The 27,286-nt window shown below is 42.3% G+C and overlaps 1 protein-coding gene across 4 annotated transcripts in view; it reads left to right on the top strand.

Moving 5' to 3' along the window:
- The window catches only part of NFATC2 (nuclear factor of activated T-cells 2), a 125,120-nt gene that overhangs the window by 78,082 nt on the left and 19,752 nt on the right, over positions 1-27,286 (top strand). For all 4 annotated transcript variants that reach the window (XM_019548142.1, XM_019548141.1, XM_019548138.1 and 1 more), the window contains exons 7-9: positions 1,688-1,743; positions 2,597-2,723; positions 4,182-4,877. In XM_019548142.1, coding sequence (XP_019403687.1) covers positions 1,688-1,743; positions 2,597-2,723; positions 4,182-4,877 — 879 coding nt within the window. The remainder of the gene's footprint in view (positions 1-1,687; positions 1,744-2,596; positions 2,724-4,181; positions 4,878-27,286) is intronic.

Genomic DNA, 27,286 nt, shown 5'->3' with positions numbered 1-27,286 from the left:
TGTAGGAAGATTATTTTGTTTGTGTGGTCATTTGAGAGGTGATCCAGAAGCAAGAATGCACTGCATCTAGTAAAGATATAATGGCAGGCAGATTGCTTTAAGCATTTTACACTTCTTGTGGTCTAGTCTTGAAGGTTACAATATTTGTTTCAATTTCTGACCTCAAGCAAAGATAAATTTTAGTTTATTATCTTATATTTCACATACAGGGTGTTTATCAGCATGCTCTGGAAGGGTAGAAGGCTCTGAGAGCCATGCTAATTAAAAATGCCAGGAGCAACATGTGCATCAGTGTCCATGCACTGAAAAATGGAGCTAGGGCACGTTGAACTAAAGCTTATTAAATGAGCTTTAAAGTACCCCCCTGCCATTTTTCAGTGGAGGGACACTAATGCACACAATGCTGGGCTACTCAGATGATGATTCTAGGGAGGGAAATTTCTCAAAGTTGAGTTGCACAAGTATAATTAACAGCAGAAAGAGTGCCTGTGGCTCAGTGGCACAGACTGTTGCATTTGTGATGGATTTATTGGCAACTAGAGCATATACAGTATGTTCCCAGTCCTTTACAACTGCATAATGCAGACAGCAAATGCCTATGGGCAGTTGCTGGAAGTCTGGAGTGCTAGCATAGAAAAGGTGTGTTTCCATCTGTAGGTCTGTTTTTATTTCTGTGTAGAGTTGACAGGTGGATAGCAAGGTTTTATTCTCCACCTACCAGAAACTACCATAAATCAGTGAGAGGATAAAAACAGCACAATGAAATAAAATATCTAATAACCACTTGTCCGGTTATATTAAGAGTTTGCCTCTATGACCCACAATGACCACTGCTAAAAAAAAACCTGTTCAGAGCTGAGATGTACTCGTACTCATAATGCCCCTCAAAATGGGTTTCAAATGAGACCTGTGGGTGCTCAGTACTTGTCAATGTAAAACCCCAATTTTCTCAGTTTGCCCCCCTAAAAACTAGGGTATCCAAATCAAGTGATATATATATAAAAGCAGACTTTTATTATCAACAGAAGGATTGCATGGTAAAACAATCCTGTCTGGCATCTTCTGTGTGGTAAAACTATCCTATCTATAATATAAGTGTGCTAATATGTGTGTGTGTGCATTTTATATAGGAGGAGGAGTGTGTGTGTGTAGGAGGATATATACAGGATTGTTTTATTTATATATTATTGACAGGAGGATTGTTTCTCTCTCTCTCTCGCACGCACACACACACCCCGATGCTCCTGTCAATAATATAAGGATGTTAATACAGAATATGAAGATCATGTGGTCTTGTGGTTAGAACTAAGAATGAAGATTTAGCAGGGTTGCGGTGCTGAGCCACTGACTCACAGTTGACCCTGGACAAGTCATTTGACCTCCTTATATCCTCAACCAATCCAGCTGGCTGAAATCAGGGTCTTGCTGAAAAGCAGATGTTTTATTGGTGCTGAACATTCCAGTTACTCACATATGAAATATCAGCCTAGGCCTCAGTTTAGCAAAGTGCTTAACTTTAAGCATGTGTAGGTGTGCATTCCTACGCAGCAAAGTGTACAAGCATGAACTTATTGTCAGTTAGAAGTCGGCTTTGCTCCATAGGGGCCTTCATGCATCAGTTGTCTTCTTTAAAGTCAGGTTTCTGGTCATGTTTTCCTGTAGATTAATCCTGTAACTTTACTTTCAGATGGGCAGCAGATCTGGGAGATGGAGGCCACCGTGGATAAAGACAAGAGCCAGCCTGTAAGTATGCTGAACAACACATGTCTTCCACTCCCAGCTTTTCAGATGTAAGATTGCATTCAATGGCTAGTGGGAAAAGCTTCCAGAAAGGGGAATATCCTCCCCATTGTTGTGATGGAACGCTTCAAGTGCTGCCATGAGAACTGTATTGCAAATGGAACCTATTCCCATTTCCATTTTACAGTAACCCTTAGTATATAGAAACACCAGTAGCCATTGTGAGATTGCTCCAGGCTGTACTTTACCTGTTCAGTCCTGAGAGACGCTGAGCATTTTCTGTATGGTACTGAGTACTTCCAACTTCTTTTCCCTTCAGTGGCAATCAAGAGTGCTGACTGTTTTGCAGGATGGCATTCTTTGAGGTGCTTTATTCATATTTTAGGCCTGATCTCACAACGTGATAGGACCCTTGACTCCCATGCGGTGTTCAATGAGTGCCTCTAAGAATTAGCCCTTAATGTGCAGTGTTCCTTACCTGCTCCAATGGATGTGAATGCAATCGTTGCCATTGACTTCTGTGCATGTGGGATCAGGATGTAAAACTCATGTTTATCCAGTGCATAGCAGTGTAGCATTAATCACTATTGTGTGTGTTCTATATTTAGTTGAGCCTTCTTTCTTCATGTGCAGGACAACATCAACAGGTACCAAAGAGGATGTGACATTTAACAACCAGCTTCCTAACATCAAAAATGTTTCTCTCCTAGCCTATCCGTCCCTCCTTCCTCCCATATCCCTCTTTATTGGTGAACAGGGAAAATCCTTTTCCTTCCTCTATGGCTATGTATCCCCTGGAGTAGTTGCCTGTGGACCTCACTTTCTAATATCATCTCCTCACCCTTCATTATTCCAGAGCATGCTTTTTGTAGAGATACCAGAGTATCGTAACAAGCACATCCGTACGCCTGTGAAGGTGAATTTCTATGTCATCAATGGGAAAAGAAAAAGAAGCCAGCCACAACATTTTACGTTTCACCCAGGTAATTCTCAGGAGAGGACCAACTGGAATGAATTTCTTCCAAGAAGATTTTTGCATTTTGTTACTTCATGTTTCATTAACTAAAGATCTTACTTTTACTAATATAATGAATAGTTCATCCTCAATAAGCAGCTACTATTTGGTTTAAAGAGTGCATGTGATTTGGAATAGGAATTTCCTATATGTGTAAGGAGACTTGCCATCAGATCTCTAGACAGTGGATTCAGTAGGAGTTGCCAGCAGAATCTTTCTGTGACAGCAGCAGCAGAATCTTAGTGCCCTGCGGAAACCATGACAGTAGTTTTCCTCATCTACACTGTATATTAACTGTATATATCAGAGCTGGGAAAGTAACATGTAACTGCAGTATCGAGGGAAAGAGAAGACAGTTATGTTCTTCAGTGTATGGCCAGTTCAGCTATTGCAGAAAAGTCTGAAAGGTTCTCTGAAGCTCTTTCTTCTGGGAATTTGATGAGCAATTCTTATAATAAATACAACAGAGTCATGTATGTGCTTCCCAGCATTCCTTAGATTTGGCTGGGACTGAATGCTGTGAGAAAATCAGTATTTCATTTTGGAAAACAGGAAGCACAAAATGTTACCATCCAAACTGTTTCAAGCATCTCTTCTACTAGCTACTAGTTTCTAAGTGTGGGTGAAGTTCCAGACAGTTCTTGATGCAACTCATTTCATTCTTTTTTAACCTAAGTTGTATCAATACCCTATGTTATAGGGAGGATATTGTCAACCTGCAGCAGAGTCCTTGCTACCGTGTGACTGAATTTATATTTTAAATATGCCATTATCTCAAAAAGAGTCTCAAAATCCAACTTTTTAAAAGTAAGATTTCATTTCTTATTTTTGTATATAGTGCTGTTCTTAGCAGAAAGTCCCTCTGCACTAAGATTCAGCGTCCTGAGAGCTGAGCACCTTCTAGCAGATGGGTCTCAAAGAAAGCTCTTTGGTTCAAAAGTAGGATCTTCCTTCAGGGCAGAAATTAGCCACTTGACTAAAGAAACAGGGCTAGAACATCTGGCAAAATTGGTATGTTTTCTTAAATTTCCATTAATCCTTCCTTTCACTAGGGCTGGAAATACTGTGAGGAAGATGTCATATAGGTTCATTTTTCTTTTGCTTGTGGTGCTACCTGGAATTGAAAGTTGCAGAACTGAACCAAAAAGTAAATCTAAGTGACAAAATTAAAAATAAGCCAAGCTGAATTTCTTAGCCTTGAGAAACTTAGCCTTAAGGTTTCAGCAAATAGGCTTTTTTTTTTCCATCTTAATACTATGTGCTTTGCAGAGAGACTCCCCACTGACTGTAGTTTAGTTTGCTCTGTGTGAATATGACCATTCACCCCCACACACTCTATTAATGCTAAAAGTCTCCTGTTAGTTCAAGGAAAACTTTGTTCTCAGCAGTTTGTTAAGAATAATGTCCTTTGCATGCTTTATTTTAGTGCCATCAATCAAAACAGAGCCCATTGATGACTATGATCCAGCCTTAATCTGCAATACAGTACACAGTGGTCTGGGAACTGTAACACAGCCTTACTATTCACAGCACACAATGGTCACCGAATCCCCTTCCTGTCTTGTGGCCACTATGGCTTCCTGCCAGCAGTTGCGTTCAGGCCTGTCTTCTCCTGATTCTCGATACCACCAGCAAAACCCAGCAGCTGTAATATACCAAAGAAGCAAGAGCCTCAGTCCAAGCCAGTTGGGCTACCAACAATCCAGTGTGATGGCCACACAGGTTTCTATTTCAGATGCACACAGATCAGTGCTGGTGCATGCTGGTTCCCCAGGCCAAACCTCGGCAGTGCTCCATCACTCTCCAGCCAATCAACAGTCTTCTCCTGTGATTCACTATTCTCCAACCAATCAGCAGTTGAGGTGTGGAAGCCATCAAGAGTTCCAGCATATCACATGCTGTGAAAATTTTACGTCCAACGTAGCAAGACCCAGCCAGCCTCAGGTCAGTCAAGCACAAAGGATAAGTCCAAGTTCATATCCAACCGTGATTCAGCAACAGACAGCCCCAAGCCAGAGAGCAGCAAAAAATGGACAACCAGTTAGCGATCAGAAAGAAGTATTACCAGCTGGAGTCACCATTAAACAGGAACAGAATCTGGACCAGGCATATCTGGATGATGGTAAGCAGCACTCTTTATTTTGCTTTTACTGCACATACATTTCATATGCAGTTCTCTGTACAAAAATAATGTGGCCTCATTTTGACAGGGTGTGGACCCATTGCTCATAAAGTTTTATATGTTCTTAATGTAAGAGCCTTTGATCAGCTGCATTTTTGGTAGATGGCAACACAGTTTGGCAACTTGAAAAACCCGAGTGCTTCCGTGTTCTGTAGCAAACCTCTGTGTTTCTTCGTGACAAGGGGTGAGCGTCAAGACTTTTGCCATTTTGCCTCCATTTGCCAAACGTTAGTTGAAAATGGAGAAACTGAAACACAATGTACTTTTTAAATCTTTTTTATTATTCATATCAGTGCAAATTCCTCTGTGTAAAACTCTTTTGTACAGTCTGTACCAAAAAAAGCCTATTGAACAGTCTATCAAGAAGTATAATGAATGGGGTAGTGCTGCAGGCAAAACTATTGCAGATGTTCTAGATGAACAGTAGTACATTGATTAGTGAAACAATGTCGTTTCTTTGTTGTGAGCCCAGTAGATTTAGCTATTAGGACTGAATAAAAGTTTGAGAAAAGCTTTGTTTGAACACGTCCTGAGTATTCGTAGGTGGACAGAGTTTGTTGGCAAACTGGCTGATTGGTTATTTGGTTAAAGCAGCAGTGCCATTTCTTGGCAGGGGAAAATAACACAAAGCTAAAGCTTGGACCTCACTCCCTGCTCTCCATTAATGTCAGTGGTAAAATCACACCGACTTTGCTGGGAGCAGAATGAGACCCTTGATTAGAAAGTTGAATACAAATAGAGTAGGTTGGATTTTGCCATTGTGTATGTAAAATTTGCATCTAATTTTCATATATCGTTACTGCTACTGCACCCAGTCTAAGTAACTGTATATGTGAATTGCTAGTTTTGATTATGTGAGCTGCATGCACAATTTTAATAATTGGCATATAAATTAGGCAAGATGTTGTTTGTGACTTTGCCTACCTCATTACCTGCTTACAGTGTTTGAAATTGTGCCCCACCAGTTTTCCTTTAAATCTTAGCTTCTGAGTGTCTTAGCTCTATCAGGTACAAATTTCATTGCTGCTTTGTGTGAGCAGACTAGGATTTGGGTTATTATTTTAATTTAGTCTGTGTTTGAGATGTCTGAACTGCTCCATTCAGCCACGGTGGTTGCTGTAACCTTGTTAGCATCACATTCTGGAAGACGTCTTACAGCCAAGCGCTATCTTGTCTGAAGAGGGATGTTCTTATTGTTGGATCAGAGCTTGACTGCAGTTTCACGTTAGAGATTTTCGTGTAGATGAAACAAAATAAATAAAAACCAGGACCCAGGATGCTCCTGAGGGACTAGAGCAAGATCACAATTCTTAGGTAATCTTTCTCAGTAATAAAATGGAATGCTGCATCTTAAAGTTATCTTCATATGAACGTATCAGGGGCTCTTCCACATTTCTAAAAAGACAGTACAAAAAAAATGCCTAACATTGCAACACAAATGCATTAAAGACAGAATGCAAAGTTAACATGGACTAGTTTTCATCCAAGAAAGTCAAGAGAAACATTGAATTCAGTGGGCTTTGGATCAGTGTAGGAATTCCTGAGTATAGCGTGACAATGGTATACATCATAATGGCATATGCTGTCCCTCAAAACATATGTTAAGAAATAGGGAGCATCGGTGACAGGCTTGTAGTGAGTTAGAAACAAAATTCCAGGCTTCTGTCTGAAAGCCTAAATCATCATGGTATTGAGGATTATAGGACAAATGAGAGATCAGCTGAACTCTCTGCGAATGCTAGTATTAATTATAAAGTATTACACACAATTTGGGCTACGAGAGTCTGTTCACATAAGTATTCCCACTGTATCTCCACTGTATGTTTTCTTTACTAAGAAGTAGCACTTGGAGTAGCTGCAATCTGCTTTAGGACCTTAGCGAAACACATGATTCCAAAATGTTCAGGATTCAAGCTGAAAAACCACTTTGTTTGTACTTGGGGAAAAGTGACTCAGAATATAACAAAAGCCATATTTTGCTAACTAGAAAGTTTATTTTTGTACTTTATAGTATTAAAAGAAACCAAACCCACAGGCTTATGGAGGCTTTACCCACAAATCCATTTATCTGATTGGCTCTCCTGAGACTATGAAGGATTATGGATCTTGCTGTGATTTTTAGCAGGTAGTTAGGCGATCACTCCCAGAGTTGCAGGCTGGATGGCTGTATTGTGCTAAAGCCAACTGGTTTTTACATACTAGCTGCTACAACAGCTGATGTTCTGGTGTCTCTTGCTTTCTTTTCCTTTTTCCTCCCCCCTCACTAGTTTCCTCCTTCTAGTACTTTATGCTCTTCATCATGCTCCAGATTTCTGCTGACAAGCCAATTTCCTCCTCCCCCACTGTCCCCTGTTCTGTAACTGGGTCCTTTCCTTCCTTTTCTGGGTTTAGGTCCTTTGCTCATGTGATTAATTCAGAGGCTTGCGATTTAGGGGACTGAGAGTCTATTTTCAGCTCTCCCATGAACTTCCTGTGTGATGTTGGGTAAGATCAGCCCTTCTCTCTTCCATGGGAGGTGACAACCACTGCTTCACAGGGGCTGTGATGTCCCCTAGTGTCTGAATACCCTTGGAAGAGATCAGAGAACAGTTATTCTTATGATAATTTTCTTTTATTTTCCCAAGCCCGTTTGCCGTCTTCCTGCTAAAAGGTTCTCTACATTGTCTCACCATAGCTGTTCTAATCCCCAGTTTGCTGTTTAAAACCAGGCCTTTCTGAGATAAATATATTTGCATCTGCAAAATCCTACCACTGACACACAACATTAGAGACCTATTCTATCTCATCCCTCTTTTCCTCCTTCTTTTAAAGGACAATTGCTTCCCCCATCACTACCCCCTTAACACCTTGAAACAGTGGGTAATGCCTACACTGCAGTGAAAAGTGAGAAGGCAGGTTATGCTGACATGCTCACATTAGCTTTGAATTATCTGTCTTGGGCATAACCAGCTGTAGAGTTGGGGTAGCCTGGAGCTGAGTGCAGCCAAGCTGTGTGAGCACTTGCCAGCTTCTCAGACTTCTTTTGAAGTCTGCACTGAGCCTTAGACAGACTCAGCGAGAGCAAAGGTGGGAGAAACTTGGGAGAGCACCTACATGTTAGATAATCTGTTTAGGCCAAGTGGTACTGATATCCCAGTCTGAGAACAGGGAGGTTTTCCTCAAGGATTAGCCACGTCACATATTTTTAAGTCATGAGACAACTATGTCATCGTATTTCAAAAAACTCTCTCTCACATGGTACATCTGAATGGGTTTTAGTGCATCTAGTGCATGGGGTTGAGGAAAGAGGTAGGTAGTTCATTCATCCATAGATAAGTGGAAATGTTTGAGAGCAAAGTAATTTATTTTACAAAAGGCTTTCATTTGCATCTGACGTTTCACTAGAACTGGAGTCATAATCCATGCATTACAGTGAAATTTCCATTAAAAAAATCTAGGATTTTAATTTCAGCAGGTCTTCCTGCACACTGCAGTAAGTATTGCCCGGTAAGGCAGTGCTGGGGTATGTCTTCCACAACACTGATTTTTTTGTAAGAAAACTGAAGTGCTCTGTATTATCTCACTGCAGAATGAAACTAGAGACTGAAACCGCCATAGGTTTTTTCAAAAATGGAATTCATTTTTCTGGCTTTTTGTCTCTTACTGATGAGCCAGATTGTACCTGTCCGGCATAGGCCTGCCCTGGGAACTAGGGTGAGCAACGTATCTCAGAAGGACCCAGAGCCAGCAGACAGGACAGAGCAGTGTCTGCGATGCCCATGAGCTGGGACTGTAACTGTTGCGGTGAATGACCCGTACCATTGTTCCACTTTTATTGGAGTGAGCTACATACAGCAAGTGCAGGGACTCGCTTGCAGCCTACGCTGCTGTAGTGCAGGCCAGGATCTGCTCTGCCACTCTGAAAGCCCCTGTGGGTGTAGGGGGGTTACATTGATTTTTTTGGGGGGGGGAGTGGGAGTAGAGCTAAATTAAACATATGTGAAGCAAAGAAACCAGGGGGTATCCACAGGTATTGGCAGGACACGCGGTTCCTCTAACTCAGTGGTTCTCAACCTCTTTAGACTCGAGGCATCCCTCAAAAAATGCCAGCTCTTTGTTTTCACTCATTTTATGACCTCAGAAAATATTAGAGTGGTTCTTCTGTTGCCAAGAACTGAGAGAGACCACAACAGGGCAGAATGGTGTTAAGAGTTTCTTATTTGAAAACTTGTGAATCACACGTGCACACACTGCTAACATTGTACAGTAATCTGTGGCACCCTTGAAAGGAAATAAAGGCTCCTGGTTTGAGAATCACTGCTCTAACTTATTCCAGTTGGTGCAGCCTTTGTGGAACTGGACATGTGTACATGAAATGGGGGCCCTAAATTGAAGCGGTGGGTTTTAAAAAACACTGCTTCAGTTTAGAGCTGATTAAACCCCCGTGTCGTGCACACACCTTACCTGCCTCTCTGGCGGGGATGGGAGGGCGCGCTGCTGGCAAACGGAGAAGTCCCTTGGCTGCATGGGGGCTGGTGCTTTCTTCCACTGCAGAGGCGCCCCCGCACAGGTGGCACCTGCCTGCAGGCACCAGGCTCGGCGGGCCCTGGGGGGGCGCCGCAGCCGTGGAGGGAAGCACTAGCTCCCCGTGCAGCTCAGGCAGGCAGGCAGGTTCGGGGGTGGGGGGAAGGAAGATCAGGCTCGCTGCTTTTCTTGGGCAGAACCTGCTTTCCCAGGCTGCTGCCAGGCTGCCTGCAGGCCTTTCTGCAGAGCCATGGAGCTGCATGGAGCCCAGTGCTCTGCTCCATGGGGGTAGGGGCCCAGCAATCTAAAACTCCTTTTGCTCCTCGAAGGAGTTTTAGTTTGCTGGGACCCAAATCATTTAAGCTGCATTACGCTGCCGAATTTCCTACAGCGGCTGGAATTAACGTGCAGTATACCACCAAGGTGTGCAAACACTGACGCCATTGAAGTGGTGCAAAAGCATTTAGCCCGTTTTAAAGTGTCATGCACGCATGTCTCCCGTTTTGTTTACACACAGCCTTTTTCATTAAGCCTTGATTGTCAGAGTAAGTTGAGTCTTAGCTCTGCTTTCTCCAGCCCCTTGTGCTGAGAGTGAAGTAGTAGGTGGTATAAAACAACCACCTATATCAGCTTTACATCAGTGGGGGATTCCCCTGTGCTGGGGAGAAAGCTGAGCTCTATTGTGAGGGTGGCTTTATGTCCTCTTTATGTTGCTGGACAAACACAAAGGACTCATCTGAGCCAAAAATCTTGCCCTCCAACAGGCTATAGAGCAGGCATCAGTCTTTGTTTGTGCTGCATTTCTGTTGTCTTCAGGTTGCACTGAAAAAGGTTGCTTTTTCTCAAGTTTCAGTTTGGGTTATGCTCTCTCTTCTACATGTGAAAGTTCAGTAAAACTGTGAAGGAACATTGTTGTCTAGGGAAGAAAAAAAATGGAATTTTCTCTTTCCATTTCCTTGCACTTTAGAAAGGAGTGAATTTGTATGTTGCAGGGCTGTGGTTTGATTAGAGGAACAATTTGCATCAAAAAAGCCATTTTCTGTTTTTAATTAGAGCTCCTTTTCATAGAAGGTGTGGTCACTTCTGTGCAAGCAGCAGTAAACTTAAGTGTAGAGAATATGCATTTTCCAAACAGTTTTGCTCAAAACCTAAACCAAACTATGCATTCATCACCCTGGTTCCTCAGTCTATAACTCTCATTACTCAGCATTTCTTTACTTGATCATTCTTGTGATCTCTGCTCCACATTTTCAGTAGGGGCCACATATTTAATTATATTATTGCTTATTTACATTGCAGTAGTTCCCAAGCACTCCAAGTATGGACCAGAGAATAATCACAGTGAGCATTGTAAAGGTGGTCCCTTCTTCCAAAACACTCGGAAGTCTATTGTAAGGAAGTGGAAACAATATAATATGGGAGAGAAGTGTCCTGTATTCTGCTTTCAGCTCTGCCAGGTTTCAGGCTCTGTACCTCAGTTTATTCTGATGCAAAAAAAAATTCATTCTAATAGTTATCCTGGCTCACTAGGGGTGCTGGAAGGTTTAGTTAATTGATGTTAACAAAACACACATGTTAAAAAAAGTGCTGCATGCCTGTTAAGTGCCAGGTGGTGGTGTTATCATGGATGACGTACACTAGAGTTTTGAGCTCACTTCTAGAAATCGATCTCTAGTCAAAAATAAAATCAAAACAAGCCCCAAAGCAGCCTCTTTTGAAAGCTGTTTCCCCAACAGCATTTCTGAGTGCTGTCCTATCACAAAAAAAAGTGCCACCAAAAGAAAACTGTAATAAATAAAAAAAAATAAAATAAAGTAAAAGCCAGCCATCCAAAATCATCAGTGGAGGAAGGAAGAAAATGAATCAAGTGATTAAAAACATAGTTCCACTGGCACCTCTTTGTTCTCCAGTTCAGGAATCTTTAATTGGTGCAGTACAATGCCCACAGGCAAGTTTGTTACAAAGCATTTCCTGTTCAAAAGAACATGCAGACTCCATTAAGAGAGCAAGAGCACACTGAGAACTGACAGTGCAGTAGGGGTATAGATGCGTTCTCTGTGTTTGTGGCCTCCGTGGGCAGGGTCTGAGAACTGGTGTACCAAGAAAAAAAGAAAAATCAGTTATGCGCTACTGGAAGATGACATTGTCATTTGGAGACTAAACCAGTGGGCTGTTATCAACACTGAAGAGTTAGTTTCCAGATGGCATCAAACAATTTTCAGTGATAATTTTGAAATGCTGTCAAAGAGTTGAAAAAAAGAATGTGTTCATGCAGTTGGGAATTGAAAGCTTCAAAACCACAATAAAGCCCATTTCCAGACTTGCTGTCCACTTACTCCACACTCATCACATTCCATAGACAGTCTGAATCACAGAGAGCAGACGGCTCCTATAAAGAAGACCGTAGACATCCATGTGTTGGAAGACTTCTGCCAAACTAGACCTTACATTTACTTTTACTCATTCAATCCACATATAACTCCCACTTTCCAATTAAAGGGATACCATCAAGAACCTATCGTATTTGCATTCTGGTGTCACTTTTCATCCAAGTCAGAGAAGCACTAAGGAAGCAAGCCTACCCCTCCTCCTGCCATGTAAAGATACAGGCAAGGATAATTTCTCCCATGATGCAGATTGATCAGCTGAGGCACAGAGCTGTCAAGTGTTACATCCATGGCCATACAAGAAGTCACTGGCAAAGGTGAAAGTAGAAAGAGTCGTAATCCCAACCCACAGTGCTACCCACTACACTAGAGGTCAGCCACCTAGAGCCCACAGGACAGATCGGATTTGGAGCCACTAGATCCCGTCTGTGGAGCTAGGGGGCTTCCATGGTGCTCTGGCAGTGAACACCATGGAGGGGCTTCACTCGGGGCAGTGGAGAAAAGTGGGAGCAGCACCAAAGTCAAGCGCCAGGTCCAAAGTGCCAACCCACCTCGGACTTGAGCTGGGTTGTTCCAGCCCACTGCTCAAAAATGTTGCCAACCACTACACTAGCCACATTACATCCTAGCAGTTAGAGATGTGTATGTGTAATATTGTAAAAAAAAAAAAAAAAAAAGGAAAGATTTCCTCCCGCCTAGAGAGGTTGCTGGGCTGTTTGTTCAAGAAAAGTTTTTAATTAAACCAAAGCTGTCACCATTTTGGAATTGAAATGTTTCACCAAGGGGCAAATTTGTATATAGAAGGAACCAGAGATTCATACCCAAGAAATGCATGCCGGACAGCCTTGCAGCTACTCTAATTGCTTGGGCATCAAATGCATCACTTTGGATGTGCCCACATCATGTTGTCTGCACCATTTATATACCACATAAACCCTTATTAAGGAACCTGAAGGCATGGATTACACTTAGTACTACCTGTTCCAAGTATGACTTTTTTTTTTTTTTTTGTGTTATCATAGCTCTTACAGGAAAAGCCCTTCTGGAGATGCTTGAATTGATATAATCAGTTTGAGTAACAGCATAAGCTAGCTCAGTATAAGCACTTCTATACAAATATAGTTGTGTCTACACTATCAAGGTGTTACCAGTTTAAACTGATTAAACTGACAAAGCTGTTCAGTATTGGCAAGACTTGAACGATGCACAGGATTTTAACATTGGCAAAGATTACCTGAACTTTCCCCACAATTCTGCCCTATAGATTTAAGCCTCTGTCTCTTAAAAAAAAAAAATGATCCTAATGGCCACTAACTTACTACAAGGTTTGCAGTCCCCTATATACCATTTTATGGAAAAAATTTCATCTTCCTTATGAACTCCTGTACATGCTGCTTGTATGTATGTAATTGTTCCTCCAATTTATCCAGTTCTCTCTGCATTGAAATCCATGCTTTGTATTTTTAATGTGGGTATCACCCATTCAACAGTTGCTAGCCTGTGTTTTACTGATAGCTCAGCACTGTTGCTAATGTGTGATGTTATTGGCAGTGCTGTGATATTTGAGATGTTTTTAAAGCCCCAACACCTGCAGTCAGGTGAATACAGGAGAATACCAGTTTCCATTTACAAAAAATTAAATTTCAGGTGTGATCTGCTTTTTAAGGGGCAACATTTTAACATGCAAATCCCAGCATTTCAAAAACCAGGAGGGAAGTAAAAAAAATAACCCAGTTTTTATTTTTCTTAAAATTGAGTAAATTTTAATTGCCAGTCTGGGATCTGACTCATGAATTTTGTATGCTTGGATTGGCAATGCTGCTCCTCACTGTTTCATTCTTTATGAATTGTTAATGCTGAAACTGTGCAAAAAGGGGAAAGGGTAAGTTTTTTATTTCTCCCCTTAAATTGCTATTGGAGAATACGTCTGAGGATTCCACTCCTATCACAAAACCCAGTGAAAAGGCAGCATGAGTTATTTCCTAAACACAGCACTGAAAGCTTGAGAGCAGCTGTAGAGAGTTCTGCTGCTTTCAGAAATTTAGACAGCATCTGCAGATTTCTTTAACTATTGTGAAATAAAATATCTGGCAAGAACAACCAACTTCAAGATATACAACCTGTTTATGGCCAAACCAATGGCTAGTTATAAAATTTTCTACTATACAAAACTTTCTTGAGCAAAAATTCTGAACATTATTCACACAGATTAAAATTATTCGGTTAACATCAAGTAGTGCCAGTGACCCACAGATGGTCAGTAAGACTTTCTCATTGTTAATTTTATAATTTTGGGGTACATGGGTTTTTTCTTATATTAATAAAGCCCTGAACATACCAAATTTAACAAATAGTTTGCTTTTTTACCTTACATTCTTACTGTTTCATATAAAAATTTATGTTAAGTTTGTCCCTGACCATTCTGTAAAGGAAGGGGAGGGGGGGCAGAAACCGATGATTTATCATTTGAGTTTTCCATCCATTCGTAAGTTAACCTTCTTGGCTAGGGACAGGCATTACAAATAAACTGGTATAAGTGATCAGAAACTGGTTTACACCTGTAGCAGAACAGATGTTCAGTGTACATAAACTAGTTTGAAAACAGCTGAAACCTGTTTGTGATAAACCTAGTTGAATGTAGTATCAGACTTAACTGATTTGGCTCAAACTGTTTTATGTAATGTCTGTCCTGGACCCCTTGCTGGTTTAAGTTAAATCAGACTCCCCCAGCATCCCGGCATGCTCTCTGGGCTGGGCGGGGCTCTCTGCTCCACAGCACGGCTATCCCCTCCCCTTCACTCCCTGGCTGGAGCTCAGCACAGACTTGCAGGCACAGCAGGCTGGCTGTAGTGCTGGCTCCCCCCACTCACTACATAAGCAGAGATCCCTTCCTCCTCTCTGCCACAGAGGGGACCGTAGCCAGCATGTAGTATGCCAGCTAATGCTGAAAGGTGTTTATGTGTGTGTCTCTCTCCAATTTCATTGGAAAAGGCAGACAGAACAATGACCACTTAGGACTTTTGGAGCTAATCAACAGGCCAGCCAGTATCCTGTTTAAGAAGTTTGAAGAAATGTGGACAGAGGCTATTGTTTTGCTGATCAGGTGATAAAGACTGTTATCAGCACCCTGGCTGGCTTGCTTGCCTGTCAGTTTGCTGCCGACAGTATGATGAAGCAGGGAGGGAGATTGAAAAGTTCAGTGTCATCAACAGATGCATGCACTGCACACCCCATCCCTCAGAGTGCTAGCCTGCAGCTGGGGGCTGGCAACACTCCTGCCCCTTGAGTAGCCAGAAGGTAAAAGCCTGGGACTGTGCAGGCAGACATCCCTAGTGAGACAGTCCTGCAGGCCTGGCCATGCTCCCCTCAGCTCAGCTTCCTTTAGAAGGGAAGGGAGGGTTGCTCTAGCGCCCCCCGGCTTCTAGCCTGAGCTACTGCAAGCACATGCCTGAATGTCCTCAGTCTACAGAGAATGTCTGTCCGGTTTTTAACGAGTTCAGCCTAGGCAGATTAGACTAACCTGCAGAGATTGAATCAATTCAGGCTCAGTCTTTTTTAATGTCTGTCTCTAGCCCTTAAGAGAATAGTGAGAACCATTTTTCTGCCCATAGAAGCTGGTATGGACTAACACTCCCATTTTATAGAGAAGCTTACTCACCAGTTCCAAGACACTTTTATGCTCTAATTTGGATACTGCTTGTTTCTAGAGGGGCTTTAAAACAAGACTGAACAAGCATACAAAAAGAAATGCCATAGGGAACAAGTCTGCATTGGCTGGGGGAAGGCACTGGATGACTTAATAGATCTTTTCCAGCCCTGACTTCTGTGATTTAAATTACAAGCAGCACATCTCAAGCCATTGCTGATGGGGGACAGAAGAGAATTACTGAGCATAACTGAAGTGCCTTCCCTGCACATTTGCTTCTCAGGAATCGGTAGTAGGCACTTGACTTTCATGCTTTCTCTTTCTCTCATTTTAACGTGTTAATTATGGGCTAACAAAAAACAGACAGGAGGATGTAAAAGATAACCTAAAATTCATGAATAGTGGGGGCAAGTGTGAATGAAACACTCCAAATCCCCTATGTCAGTTTTACAAGTGCTGAAATCTAGGCAGGCATCCCACTGAGAATGGCACTAATATATCCTATCTCTAGAAGGGGTCTGAACAAGAGCCCTAGACCCAAACACTTCTAGCTTTGAGGATATTCTAAACCAAACCAAATTCTTCAGCATGGGCTCACCTCTAATGCATCTTCTTGTCTCTGTGTCTCATTAAACCACTGCCCCTCTGGAATGAAATGTCCAGTGATCAGATAACAATGACTTTGAAGCCCCAGGCGCTGGGCTAGGTTTTAACCAATGGGTGGGTTACATTAGCTGGAAAAGGACCAGATTTCCAGCTGGTGCAGATCACCATAGATCCGTTCAAGTCTATGTCATAAAGACGTCATTATCTACACAGATTCATAGTCTCCTTCTCCCAGTAAAAGCCCCTTGCTCCATCCAGCTACATCTTCTTAAGCCGGCCTTGAAAGCATAGGCCAAATTCTGCCTTCAGCTACTTGCAAAAAAACTCCATAGGGTGAAGCCCAGCCCTAAAAAAGCGCAAGACTTGTGTAACTGACTTCCATCAGGATTTCAGGTGTGGACTGTAAAGTGAGTTATACGTTGTCGATCAGCGCAGGATTTTCCCCTAGAAATAACGTATTGGGATAGCATGTTCTTTCTGAAGCTGGCATGTATTATTTGCAAGAGTGCAGGCCTGTCTGTGTATGTTGGTGCAAAAAAAACAGTGGTTTGCATAGGCAATAGCATTTTTCATGTTGAAACTATAGGAGCAAATGAGGAAGTGTTGTGCATTTAAAGTTGTGTATTTAATGGACCTGGGAAGCTGGGTGAAATCCCAGTGGAAGACTCAAGTGGCATAAACGTTAATGCTATACCTATGACAACCTAAATCCACTTACAACACTTCACTTTTGATTACTTATGCATTAGCATAATCTTTACCAGAGGGTGAGAAAAATTAGGAGGAGTGTGAGATTGTATTTATTCTTTCTGATAATTTCTGCCAGGGGAATCTAGTCAAAGATTCCCCAAATGTGGCATGATTTGGTTTGGCTTCTTTTTTTATTTTTTAATGATAAAATGACTTCATCATCTATGAATGAATCAAGTCAAATGTAGGACAAACAGTGAGACACATGAATGACTCTTACAACATTTGCAATGTCTCGCTTGGTGCTGGTTTATTTAGGTGGTTTCTAAGCTTCTTTGGGAAGAGAGAGAATGACTAACTGAAGGGGGAGACACTGTAGAAATATGGGAGCCAGTGGCAGAAAAGCTGCTGTATTCAAACCTCCCTGGGTTAAAAATCTGGCCATTATGAGCAATATAAGGTTAGGTATTTTGCAAAAAAACCCACTTTAGCAGACTCACTAGCCACAGTGTTACAGGCAGTTGGATACCACTCCATATGTCTCAGACTAATGATAGATTTGTGCCTCTGATGACATTTGGATACCTCTCCTTTGGTGAAGTCCTGTAGGAAGACAGGAAGAAGAGAGTCTATGTTACTTAAATCTCACACCAAGCTAAACCTTTCAAATCTAGATGGCCTAAATTACACCCAAAATGTTTACATACATACTCGCTCAGCCCGCTGCTGCATTTTTACTAGGGGTGCTCAATACCCTAGCGCATGGGCCAGATCCAGCCCTCAGTGCTGTGTCGTCTGGCCCACAGGGCTCTGTAAGGGTCCTGATTTGTCAGGCTATGGGGGAGCAGTGGCAGCATTAATTGCCGATCCTCTGCTGCCAAATTCCTGGGCCAGTGGGAGCCCTGCAGACCAAAAACGGCCCTGTGCATCAGATCAGGCCAGCACGTGGCCGGAACCAGGCATACAGGCCTGGGCTTGATTCAGGAACAGAACTGCATCCACAGAACAACCACCCACGTTTGGAAAATTTGGCCCCAGCATTTATGTAAGTAGATCATCCTTAGACTTGAACTCACATCCTTGTGACACTAGGAACATTCTCCAGGCAGTTCTTGGGTAAAGAAAGAGTTTTATAAAAATATTGTTATGTAAGCTACAGTGTGCAAAAGTTTAGGTCTTGTCTTGAAATAATATCCAGACATTGGCACTATATCCCTTTAAGCATAAGTGAGACCAGTAAGTGAGGAATGAGCGAACTGATGTGTATGTGGCCTGAACTTTCACATACATACAAGCTAAATGGGAAAGAAAGTCTTAGGTGCTATTTGTCTCCTGTATTTATTTTTTCCATTCATTTTCTCTGCACTTTCCGTGTCATGTATCTGCAGTTTCTGAGGGTGGTGATGCCATGTTCTCATTAGAAAGACTTTCCCATGACCAGCTAAGCATATCAGAGGATCCTTTAACAACTGCCTGTTAGGGGATGTCCATCTTAGCATCTGATGTATTAATGCAGTCAAATATGATATTTGCAAAGCAGGAATAGGACAGATCCTGCCATAAGCAGGCGTGGGGGGTTACATGATAACCTCCAGCCCTACTTTTCTATGAGCCTGTGAATGCAGCCCCATTATGAAGAATGGTCCTTTACCAGGTTTCAAAGAAAGACTGCTTACAGCATTTGGGCAGGGGATTTTTAGGGGGTTAGGGAGTGGAAGATGTTGGGGCTTGCCTGGATCCAGTTCTCTAAGCCCTGTTTGTCATTAAAGAAAACATCATCGCTATTTAAAAACCACTGGTGAGCATGACTCTGAGCTGAAAGGCCCAAGGAGGGTTCCCCTGTGTGTTGCATTCCATTACGGTTCCTATTCTTGCTGCATTCAGAGAAAGTGCCCTGGCCGTGCGAATAATCAGGCCTTTAATCACAGCTAGACCATAATATTTACTAGTATTTCAACAATATTGTGGTGAATAAAATGAGACACTCATTTCCTCTTATGCATGCAACGAGAGATACATGCAGTAGATGCCTGGTTTATTACAGGAAGCTCATGTTGCCGCGCACAGACACTTTGCACACAGACTTGCTCAGTTTAATGGGGAGGATCTGAAGCCAGGGAGCAGGAACGGTTACCCAAAACAAACCTCTCCTCTCAGTCCCTGCCCTGTGCACCGTATGCAGACCGAAACATTTCAAGAGGTTTTTCTTAAAGATGAAGGCTGCTTTCTGCTGAAAGGCCAATGCAGCAGTTATCCGGGGAGTCCCTGTCTGTGGCACCCAGACAAAAATGTTTTGGCAGGCCAGCGAGTGAGGAACTTAATTTGCTTGTCTTCAGAAAACAGTATGCGCCGTAGTGCCTGGATAGATCGAATTTGTTATGATAGCAAAACCAGTTCTATGGAAACCATTGTGAAGCCCTGGAGTGCGACTGCCCAGGAGAGTTGGGGAAAGCCGGTTTTGTTTGTTGTGTTTGGCATCACTTTGCTCTGGATGAAGATGCTCTAATTTTGTGGGGGGGGGGACCCAAGAGAGCATTCCTTTTTTTCCATAAAAGAAAGCCTGCCAAGCTGGCATGACTGTCCTCTTCTTTCCAGCTGCTCCTTTCCAAACACACTGTGCCTCCTAAAGATAGTCTTTACAGTGGCCGGGGCTGGTGGAAAACATGAAGCTTGCACGGATTAGCACAGGAATTCATTTGGGCTGACAAACTGGGTTTCCCTCTATAAACAGCAGTAGTGTTTTCATCCTCTGGACTGCAACAGCAAACTTCACATCCCCTTTCTCCTCCTCCTCCCCTGATAGGCTTGCCTTGAGATTAGCTATGCTACAAGGTCCTCCTTCTGAGAGATGGAAAACAACATGAAATCAATGAGGCATTTTTTAACTGTCCCTGTTCTCAGAGGGGTTTACCAACCCCTTCCCCCCTCACCCCCCCCCCAGTCCATTAAATAAAGCTTGGAGGCGGGTTAGTTTATTTTTATTTCCAGGTAAAAGAGAAATTAAAATAATCCTTTCATCACTGAGTTAGGGCTCTTCTAAGCAGCCTGCACCCTAGATTTCTGTAATGACTTGATTTGTCTTCAGTCAGGATGTGCTATGTAGCAGGAAGCAATCATTACAAGTCCTGTGAAAATATTTTGGGGGGAAGCATTTTACCTTTTTTCTTCCTATGGGTGGCCGAGGTGAGGTACAGGATGCTTGGCCATTCTTTCCTCTGCCACTCATGGCCAAAACATATTCATGATAGCAGGGACTGAAAGCAAGTCCTTAAAAATGCAAACAGCCCTGTGTATTGCTTTTATAGAATAGGGGTTGGTTTCTGTAACCCTTTGCAGACCTGGCCCTGAACAGACAGTAGGATGTTAGCTAATTAGATGGGGTTTTGGTTGTAGCCATGTTGGTCTAAAGACATAGGCAGGAAAGGTTCTTTGCGTAGATGTATCTTTTATTAAACCAAGTGAGAGTTTCCCTATGCCTGAAGAAGGGTACTTGTTCAGCAAAAGCTTGCAAAGAACTGTGTCCCAACTACTCAGCTGGTCTAATAAAAGATAGCACATCTAACCGAAGACCTTGCCTGGCTAAGTAGATGTACATCTTAACAATTTTATCCAACCTTCCTTATATGTTTCCTTTTTCCCTGCACCACAAAGCCTAGATGAGTCCACTATAAAACCCCCTTTTCCCTGTGAACATCTCCCTTACCTTCCACAACTCTGCTTCCCATCTGCCACAGTTGATATTTTGATTAAATTTTCCTGGCTTTTGAGGAATATAATCCTTAAGGCTTGCTTCACTGCTGTATACATGGCACGCATACATGTGCCAATAATACAATCAAACCACCTGCCATCACTGTTTGCATTAATATTTCAATTCAGGAAAAGGTTACTTGTGAATGCAATCACATTCATTAACTGTGCAAGAAAGAGACAAAATGTACTGCCAAAATTTGGCCTTGTGAGTTCAGCCATTAGATGGGGGAATCATATAAGGAATGAAATCTTTTATTTCTTGTCCCTTAATTTGCTTAACTACCCGGAGGCAAGGATTTCTTAGGGTGATGATATATTTCATTGGACCAATAAGGTAGCTGGGATAAGGTTAGGAAAAATGTCATGCATTCAAAAGCTTGTCTAGCCTTACCACAGCTATATAGTTGGTCCAGTAAAAGATATCACCCTGAGAAATCCTTTCCTTTCACATAATTTCTGGACCATCATGGCTACAACCTCACTCTTATGCTATCCTGATTACCCAAAATATATTTTCCGTGGCCTGGGCCCTGGATGTCATTTGTCTCTGCAAGCACTTGTCTCTGCTGCGCCACAGTGCCTTTCCCTTTCGCAAGCATTCTGGTAGTGCTTGCAATGTCCATGCATGCAATGAAGCACGGGCCTTGCCAATAAAAGAAGCTAATGTTTGGGGTTGCAATGTACCCTTCACCAAATCATTCAGTTTGTGTATCCCATCTAAGTTTTATGATCAGGGGAGTGAGTGAACACATTCTAGCTTGAGTTTCCTTTACCTAATTTTTTATCTTTTCTGAAAATTATACTTGAAAGTAGAGTGTCATCTCCCCAGCTGTTGATGGTCACCTATATCACTTAGAATGGATGTCTGTCCATCCTGTAGGCTCCAGTGTTTGGTTTTGTTCCTATCAGAGAGTACATTTTATTATCTGGTGCTGTTTATAAAGTCCAAAGCAAAGAGATTTATATCACTTGTCTTGGGAGATAATCCTTTGGCATAATGGATGTCATGGAGTTCTTTCCTGGTACCCTCTACTTCTGACTTTGCACAGTTAACAAAGCTGGCCATAGTATTTGATTAAGAAATTATATTTAAAAATGAAACGCAGAGTAGCTTTCCCTTTACTGCCTACTCAGGAAAGGCAAGGATGCTTTTATTCACTATAATTTCTGCTTCTCTGTTCACATATACATTGTCTGAGTTTATTTGCTATGAAAATCAAGCCCCGTCTCTATTTAAATTCTGTGGAGGGAGTCTGTGAGACAATGGAGCTAGCCAGGATACAGGTTTTCACATGCTATTGCTTTAAGTGGGCCATTGCCTTGCCTAGGAATTTGCAGCTGGAGCATCAGTCATGCTGAACCCTTGAAGGAAAACAAAGCCCAGCAGATTTCCAAAATATCAACAGCTGGATGCAGATGACATTTTAAAACATTAAAAAAAAAATCACGATTTTCTCAAATTACTCCCTGGCCCCTTTCTGGTGCACCCCCACACAGCGACAAACCAGATTGCAGCGCTAAGGACAGTGGGTGGCACTACAAAAACAGCCTGGAGTGCGCCACAATCTACCACTTACAGGTGGAGCAACACATCCAGCAAGAAAAGCTTATACTGGCACTCTGGATAGGAAAATAGTCGTCTTATTTAAAAGGAAACGGACAGAGACCGATAGCTTCAAAAACTGGTGTTGATGCCACGTGGAGCCTTCCATGCGTAGGTGATCAGTTCAGAACTGACTGCCCCTTCAGATGATCATACAGTTAGGGGGAAAAAATGTGATTCACATCATAGATTCCCAGGAAACTGTTACCATATTTACGCATATCTAAGACAACTCTGAATTTAAGATGATCCCCCAATAATTCGATTCTGTACATGGGAGATGTATATATTTGTTATAATTTTCCATGTATAGCATTTAATTATTGAAGGGTCATCTTAAATTTGTCCCCGTCTCTCTGCTTCCTCCCCCCTGCCCTCACAGCAGTGCAGTGGGGAAAGCAGTGGCAGGGGGGGCAGACAGCACCCTAGTACACTTGTGAATACATGGTAGTTAGGAGGCCCTACCTCTACCAGTGGAAATAAAGCATCTGGTAAGCTCTGGCTTTCTTACTGACATTGTGGAGACAGCCCGAACGTGGCCACAGACTGAACTGTTGTCTCACTCTCGCAGCGCAGTAAATTGAAATTCCTGCCAGGTTACTGATGAGGCGGAAGAGCTGCACAATGTGAGAAAAGCTTCCATTGCTTCTATCTCCTTTTTACACACTTAACCTCCATTTCAGCAATGCATTTAAGCACCTGCTTAAATTATTCTTTATTCAAGCATGAGCTTAAGGGCCTGCTTATCCTGCAGTCAGTGGGAGTTAAATGCGAGATGCGTATAAGTGCTGAATGAGGAGAAAGTTTCAGGGCCTGGCAGTTTGGCATCTTTCCCAGCAGCAAATACCCTTTGTTTTTATGTTTTTTAAATTTACCTTGCTGTCCTTCTTGAACACTCTGTCAAATACTGGGCATCTTCCTTCTCTCTTGCTGCCGGACTTAACTAGTGCATGACAAGGCAGGTGATTCCAGCCCAGAGCCTGGTTATTCCTGGGTACAAGTAGATCCGAGGAATGCATGCAGTACTTTACCGTTTCAGCCTGGTGACAGATACCTTGAGTGTGTGGTACAGTCCACAGCCACGCCACTGTAATCTCATGAATATTCAGGGTGGGGTAGTGAGAATGTGCAGCTGTCCCATTTTTAATGTGGGTTTCCTCCCCATCGTAGCTGGCTCGGGGTGCTTTCCTTCTGCAGTTACCCCTGGGCAAAGCACACTGACCATTGTAGCTCAGTCCTAAACATCACAGTTGGTTCAGATCTTCTATTGTGAACAACAGCTTGCCACAGTGACAACTGTGCCGTCACGTTCCAGTGCTGAGATCCTTCACTGCAATGATGTCACACTGAGAACAGAAGGCAACGTTGCCTCACAGCCGGTTAGTCAGGTCTGTGCACCTGTACTTGGAAGTATCACTCAACCCTTCACACTTCTACCTGTTGTCTCATGGCTCAAGAATTTTTGGAGTAGTATTTCCACTGTTTTTTATTGAAATGTGTTTCTCTGAAACACAACAATGGATATAGTATTGGTCAAGTTTTAAAAATTCATGAAGAACTTGAACCAGACAAGTGGTGAACCCTCTCATCTCTCCCTAACCCACATTGTGAAAGGTATTTAGGTGCCTAGTGCCACTGATTTCACAGGTCCCTTAAGTAACCTTAAAAAAAAAGGTCCTCAATGCTTTGCAGAAGGCACTCAACTATTTGCAGCATCACGCAAGTTACTACAGGTGCCTGTGCAAACAGAAATATTGCAAATCATTATATTTGTTGATGTAGTCTCTTGATTATGTGATACTGTTGCATACTATATGGGCCAATTAGCTAATGGCCAATTTTTTTTTTTTTTGCAAAAAGGTGTCCTTCTCTGTGCATTGGAAGTATGTTTATAGAAGTCAAGAGTACACGTAATCCCAAAGGGTCAGTCTTGTGGATTATACAAAAAGGCATGAATTTCTGTTACTTCAGAGTATCAGTTTGTAAGACCAGAAAGATTTCTTTACCAATGCAAAACCATTATTTATGGTGACTTATTCATTATATCAGTGGAAAAGAGTAAAGAGATTCAACGTTATTAATATTTTGATGAAGTGAGTGTGTTTGTCCCTCTGGAATTGATCAAAAAGAAATTCAGGCTTGTGGGTCTGGAAAGAAGTCTGGCTGTCCTTTGAGGGCATGGTGCAAAGGTCTGTCCTGTCCAGACTTGGGGGGTGGGGCTGGACCCAGTGATCTCACGAAGTCCCTTCCAGCCCTAAACATCTGTGAATCTGTGTAAAGGTGACCTTGGCATGATCCCAGGTTTTGCTATGAACATGTTCTGACAGCTCTGTCTTCAGCTAGTTCCCCAAATTTAAGAGTCAAACAGTATTCCCTAGCTGAACCACACTCTGGCTAAGCAGTCTGCCAGTTGGCTTTGCACACATTCTCTTGTCCAGTGAGATCATACTAGACATAAGCAAGTTTTAGCTTTACTTCAGAGAAGAGGGTGTTTTATCACTGCGTGGTTCCAGCCCTGCAGTTGTTTAGCTGGCACTCACTCAGAAGGCATAGCAATGGACAAGCAACAACAGAAAACACCAAGGATACATCCACATGGCACAAGGCAGTGTCGACAAGCCATACTCTTAATAGATTTAATATGAGTTACAAAATGAAAGCTCATGAGCTGCCATGTATGTAAGTGGCCAGAGCTGTACGCTGTCATACAGCAGACCAGGACTTGGGAACAATTAAAGATGTCCTGCCAGTTACTTGCAGCTTTGTAACTTGTGCTCTTGAGGTTCTATAATGAGAACAGCTTTACTAGACCTGTCTCGCTATACACATAGCACAGAGACTTTTTAGCTGAAAATCTGGACTGCCTCATTAAAATCTGGGATGGATTCTCTGGAATAGTCTTCTTTTTAGTGGTTCCAAAAATCTTGGCATGCAATGTTGAGGAGATGTCTCCAGAGCATCAGAGCCCAGTTTTTACATAGTTGGGGGCCAATTTGTTTTAAGTTACTGCTACTATTATTAGGTTGGGAATTGCCCAACCTCATTAACTTTGGGCCGGCTTGCCCACTTGTTAGCAGAAAATGAAATGATCTAACATTGACTGCACACTAAAAAGCCTGGTGCGGTTTCTGGTAATTGGCATCCTTCCCCTCCCGCTTAGAACAAAAGTGTTATCACTGTCATAGATTCATACTGAAAGTTTTGGCTCTTTGGGCAACAGATTTGAGTTTTTCTTATAATCTCAGACTAATTGCTGGTAAGAGGTTTCTGCCCTTATTTAGACAAGATGCAAATACAGTTATGGAGTTGGTTTCCTGTAGTCTTTGTTTTTTCCTTCACAGTAACAGTGTCACTTTATGGGTTTACACTTAGCACATCCTTTGGACATCCTCCTTTCATCCCTGCATTTGGCATACATTATCATTTGTATCCCTGAGGCTTCTAGATACAATGATCATGGACCAGGACCCCATTATGTTTGGCTCTGCATAGACATTGCAGGAAAAAAAAAAAAAGGCAGACAGTCCCTGACCCGAAGACCTTATAACCCAAAGCAAAAGGCAAGCCAAACGACGGAGACATTGTACATGGTAACATCATGACAATGTTCCATTATGTCACTGCTTCCTAATGGAACTGCTTCCTAATGTTAATGGCACTCAAACCCTGCAGCTTCTGGAGGTGTTGAGGTTCAAACAGGAGCATTACATATATGTAAGGGTTGAGATTCCCAAAGGGTCCCAAGGTTTCCAATGCTCACAAATTGTCAGTAGGAACTGGACACTCAGTCCCACAGACTCCTTTGAAAACTCCAGCCTTGCTGTGCACCTGCACAGGCAGAACATATATATATGCCTTATTTGCACGTGCTGCTACTGAGACTGCGTGTGAAAACCGAGAGCTTGCTAGCAGAAGGCTCATTGCATATCTTCTGGATACAAACTGACAGAAACGTTTATATGTGACTGCACATCTTGTCTCACCATGGGACAGCTCCTTGTACCGTACTACCCTAAAGCCAGCATGACACTATTTCAAAGGTGCTGGAGAATTTTAATTTGCCAGAGGACCAATGAGAAACTCCACAGGCCTCCATGGGCTTATTTATGACATACAGGATGAATAGGTTGCAAGCAGTCCTCTGATGCCTACATCAAAAAAGGGACTCTCTCCAGTCATTTCTGCCTCTCAAATTAAAACACCTTATATGCGTGACTCATATTGTTTCCTAGCAAATAGGTGAAGTCCAGGACTGCAGTAAAACTGCAGAATGACAGGAGAAAAATAGTGGTTGTATTTGTCGTCTTTTCCTGCCTATTGGTGCTATTTTAGAGGCATTGTGGTAACTACTGTGACTTGTCTTAGCATTTAATACAGGAGGTGTGAATTATCATAGGAACAAGTCATAGCTAAACTTCTTGTTTTTAATATATTGCATCTAAAACAGCTTTGTTCATACTGAACCAGACAGCTTATCTCAGCAAGTATTTAGCAAGTTTGAAGGGCTCTAAACATCCACTCGAAGACAAGCATGAACATGAGACAGTACACCATTACTCCAGTGATAGGTTGCATAAGTTTAAAAATAGGAGTAACATCTGTTATAGAAGTGACAAAGTGGAGACTCCTGCCTTGTACTTACATCCCTTCTTCAGCCTCAGTCTGGTTGATGAAACATTTCCATATTGGTTGAGCCAACCAATCTGGCTTAAGGAATATTCAGTATACAAGCTTTGACTTCACTCGGTCTCATCACATGTTAACTAAAACTAAACACCAACTTAATCTCTTCTTAATAACTTACTAACTCTCATCCGGAGAGAGCCAGCTGCATGACTCAAGCACATGTCCTCCCCTTACAATTTCAGCCAAAACTATCTGGCATCAAACTACTGCAGAAAGAAACACATATCTAAATATACGCAAGCAGAAATAAAATAAGTTAAAAAAAGACTTTGTTACGGAAAACTAGTGCAGATCAAATCCACAATGTGCTGGAAGTCTACACCATGCCTTATTCCAACTAGTTGTCCATTTTCAAGGTATGCTTCTGGAGGTAACAGTTTAAACTTTCAATTCATTTTTCAGTGCCCTCATTCGTACTTGTATTGAGACTAATCACACAAGCACCTAACCAGTAGATAAACAGGATATCTAAGCT

This window comes from Crocodylus porosus, unplaced genomic scaffold (assembly GCF_001723895.1).
Source record: "Crocodylus porosus isolate Cpor-Errol unplaced genomic scaffold, CroPor_comp1, whole genome shotgun sequence".
NCBI lineage: Eukaryota > Metazoa > Chordata > Crocodylia > Crocodylidae > Crocodylus > Crocodylus porosus.
The sequence above is the reverse complement of the archived record's forward strand: the minus strand, read 5'-3'. Positions and strand labels throughout refer to the sequence as shown.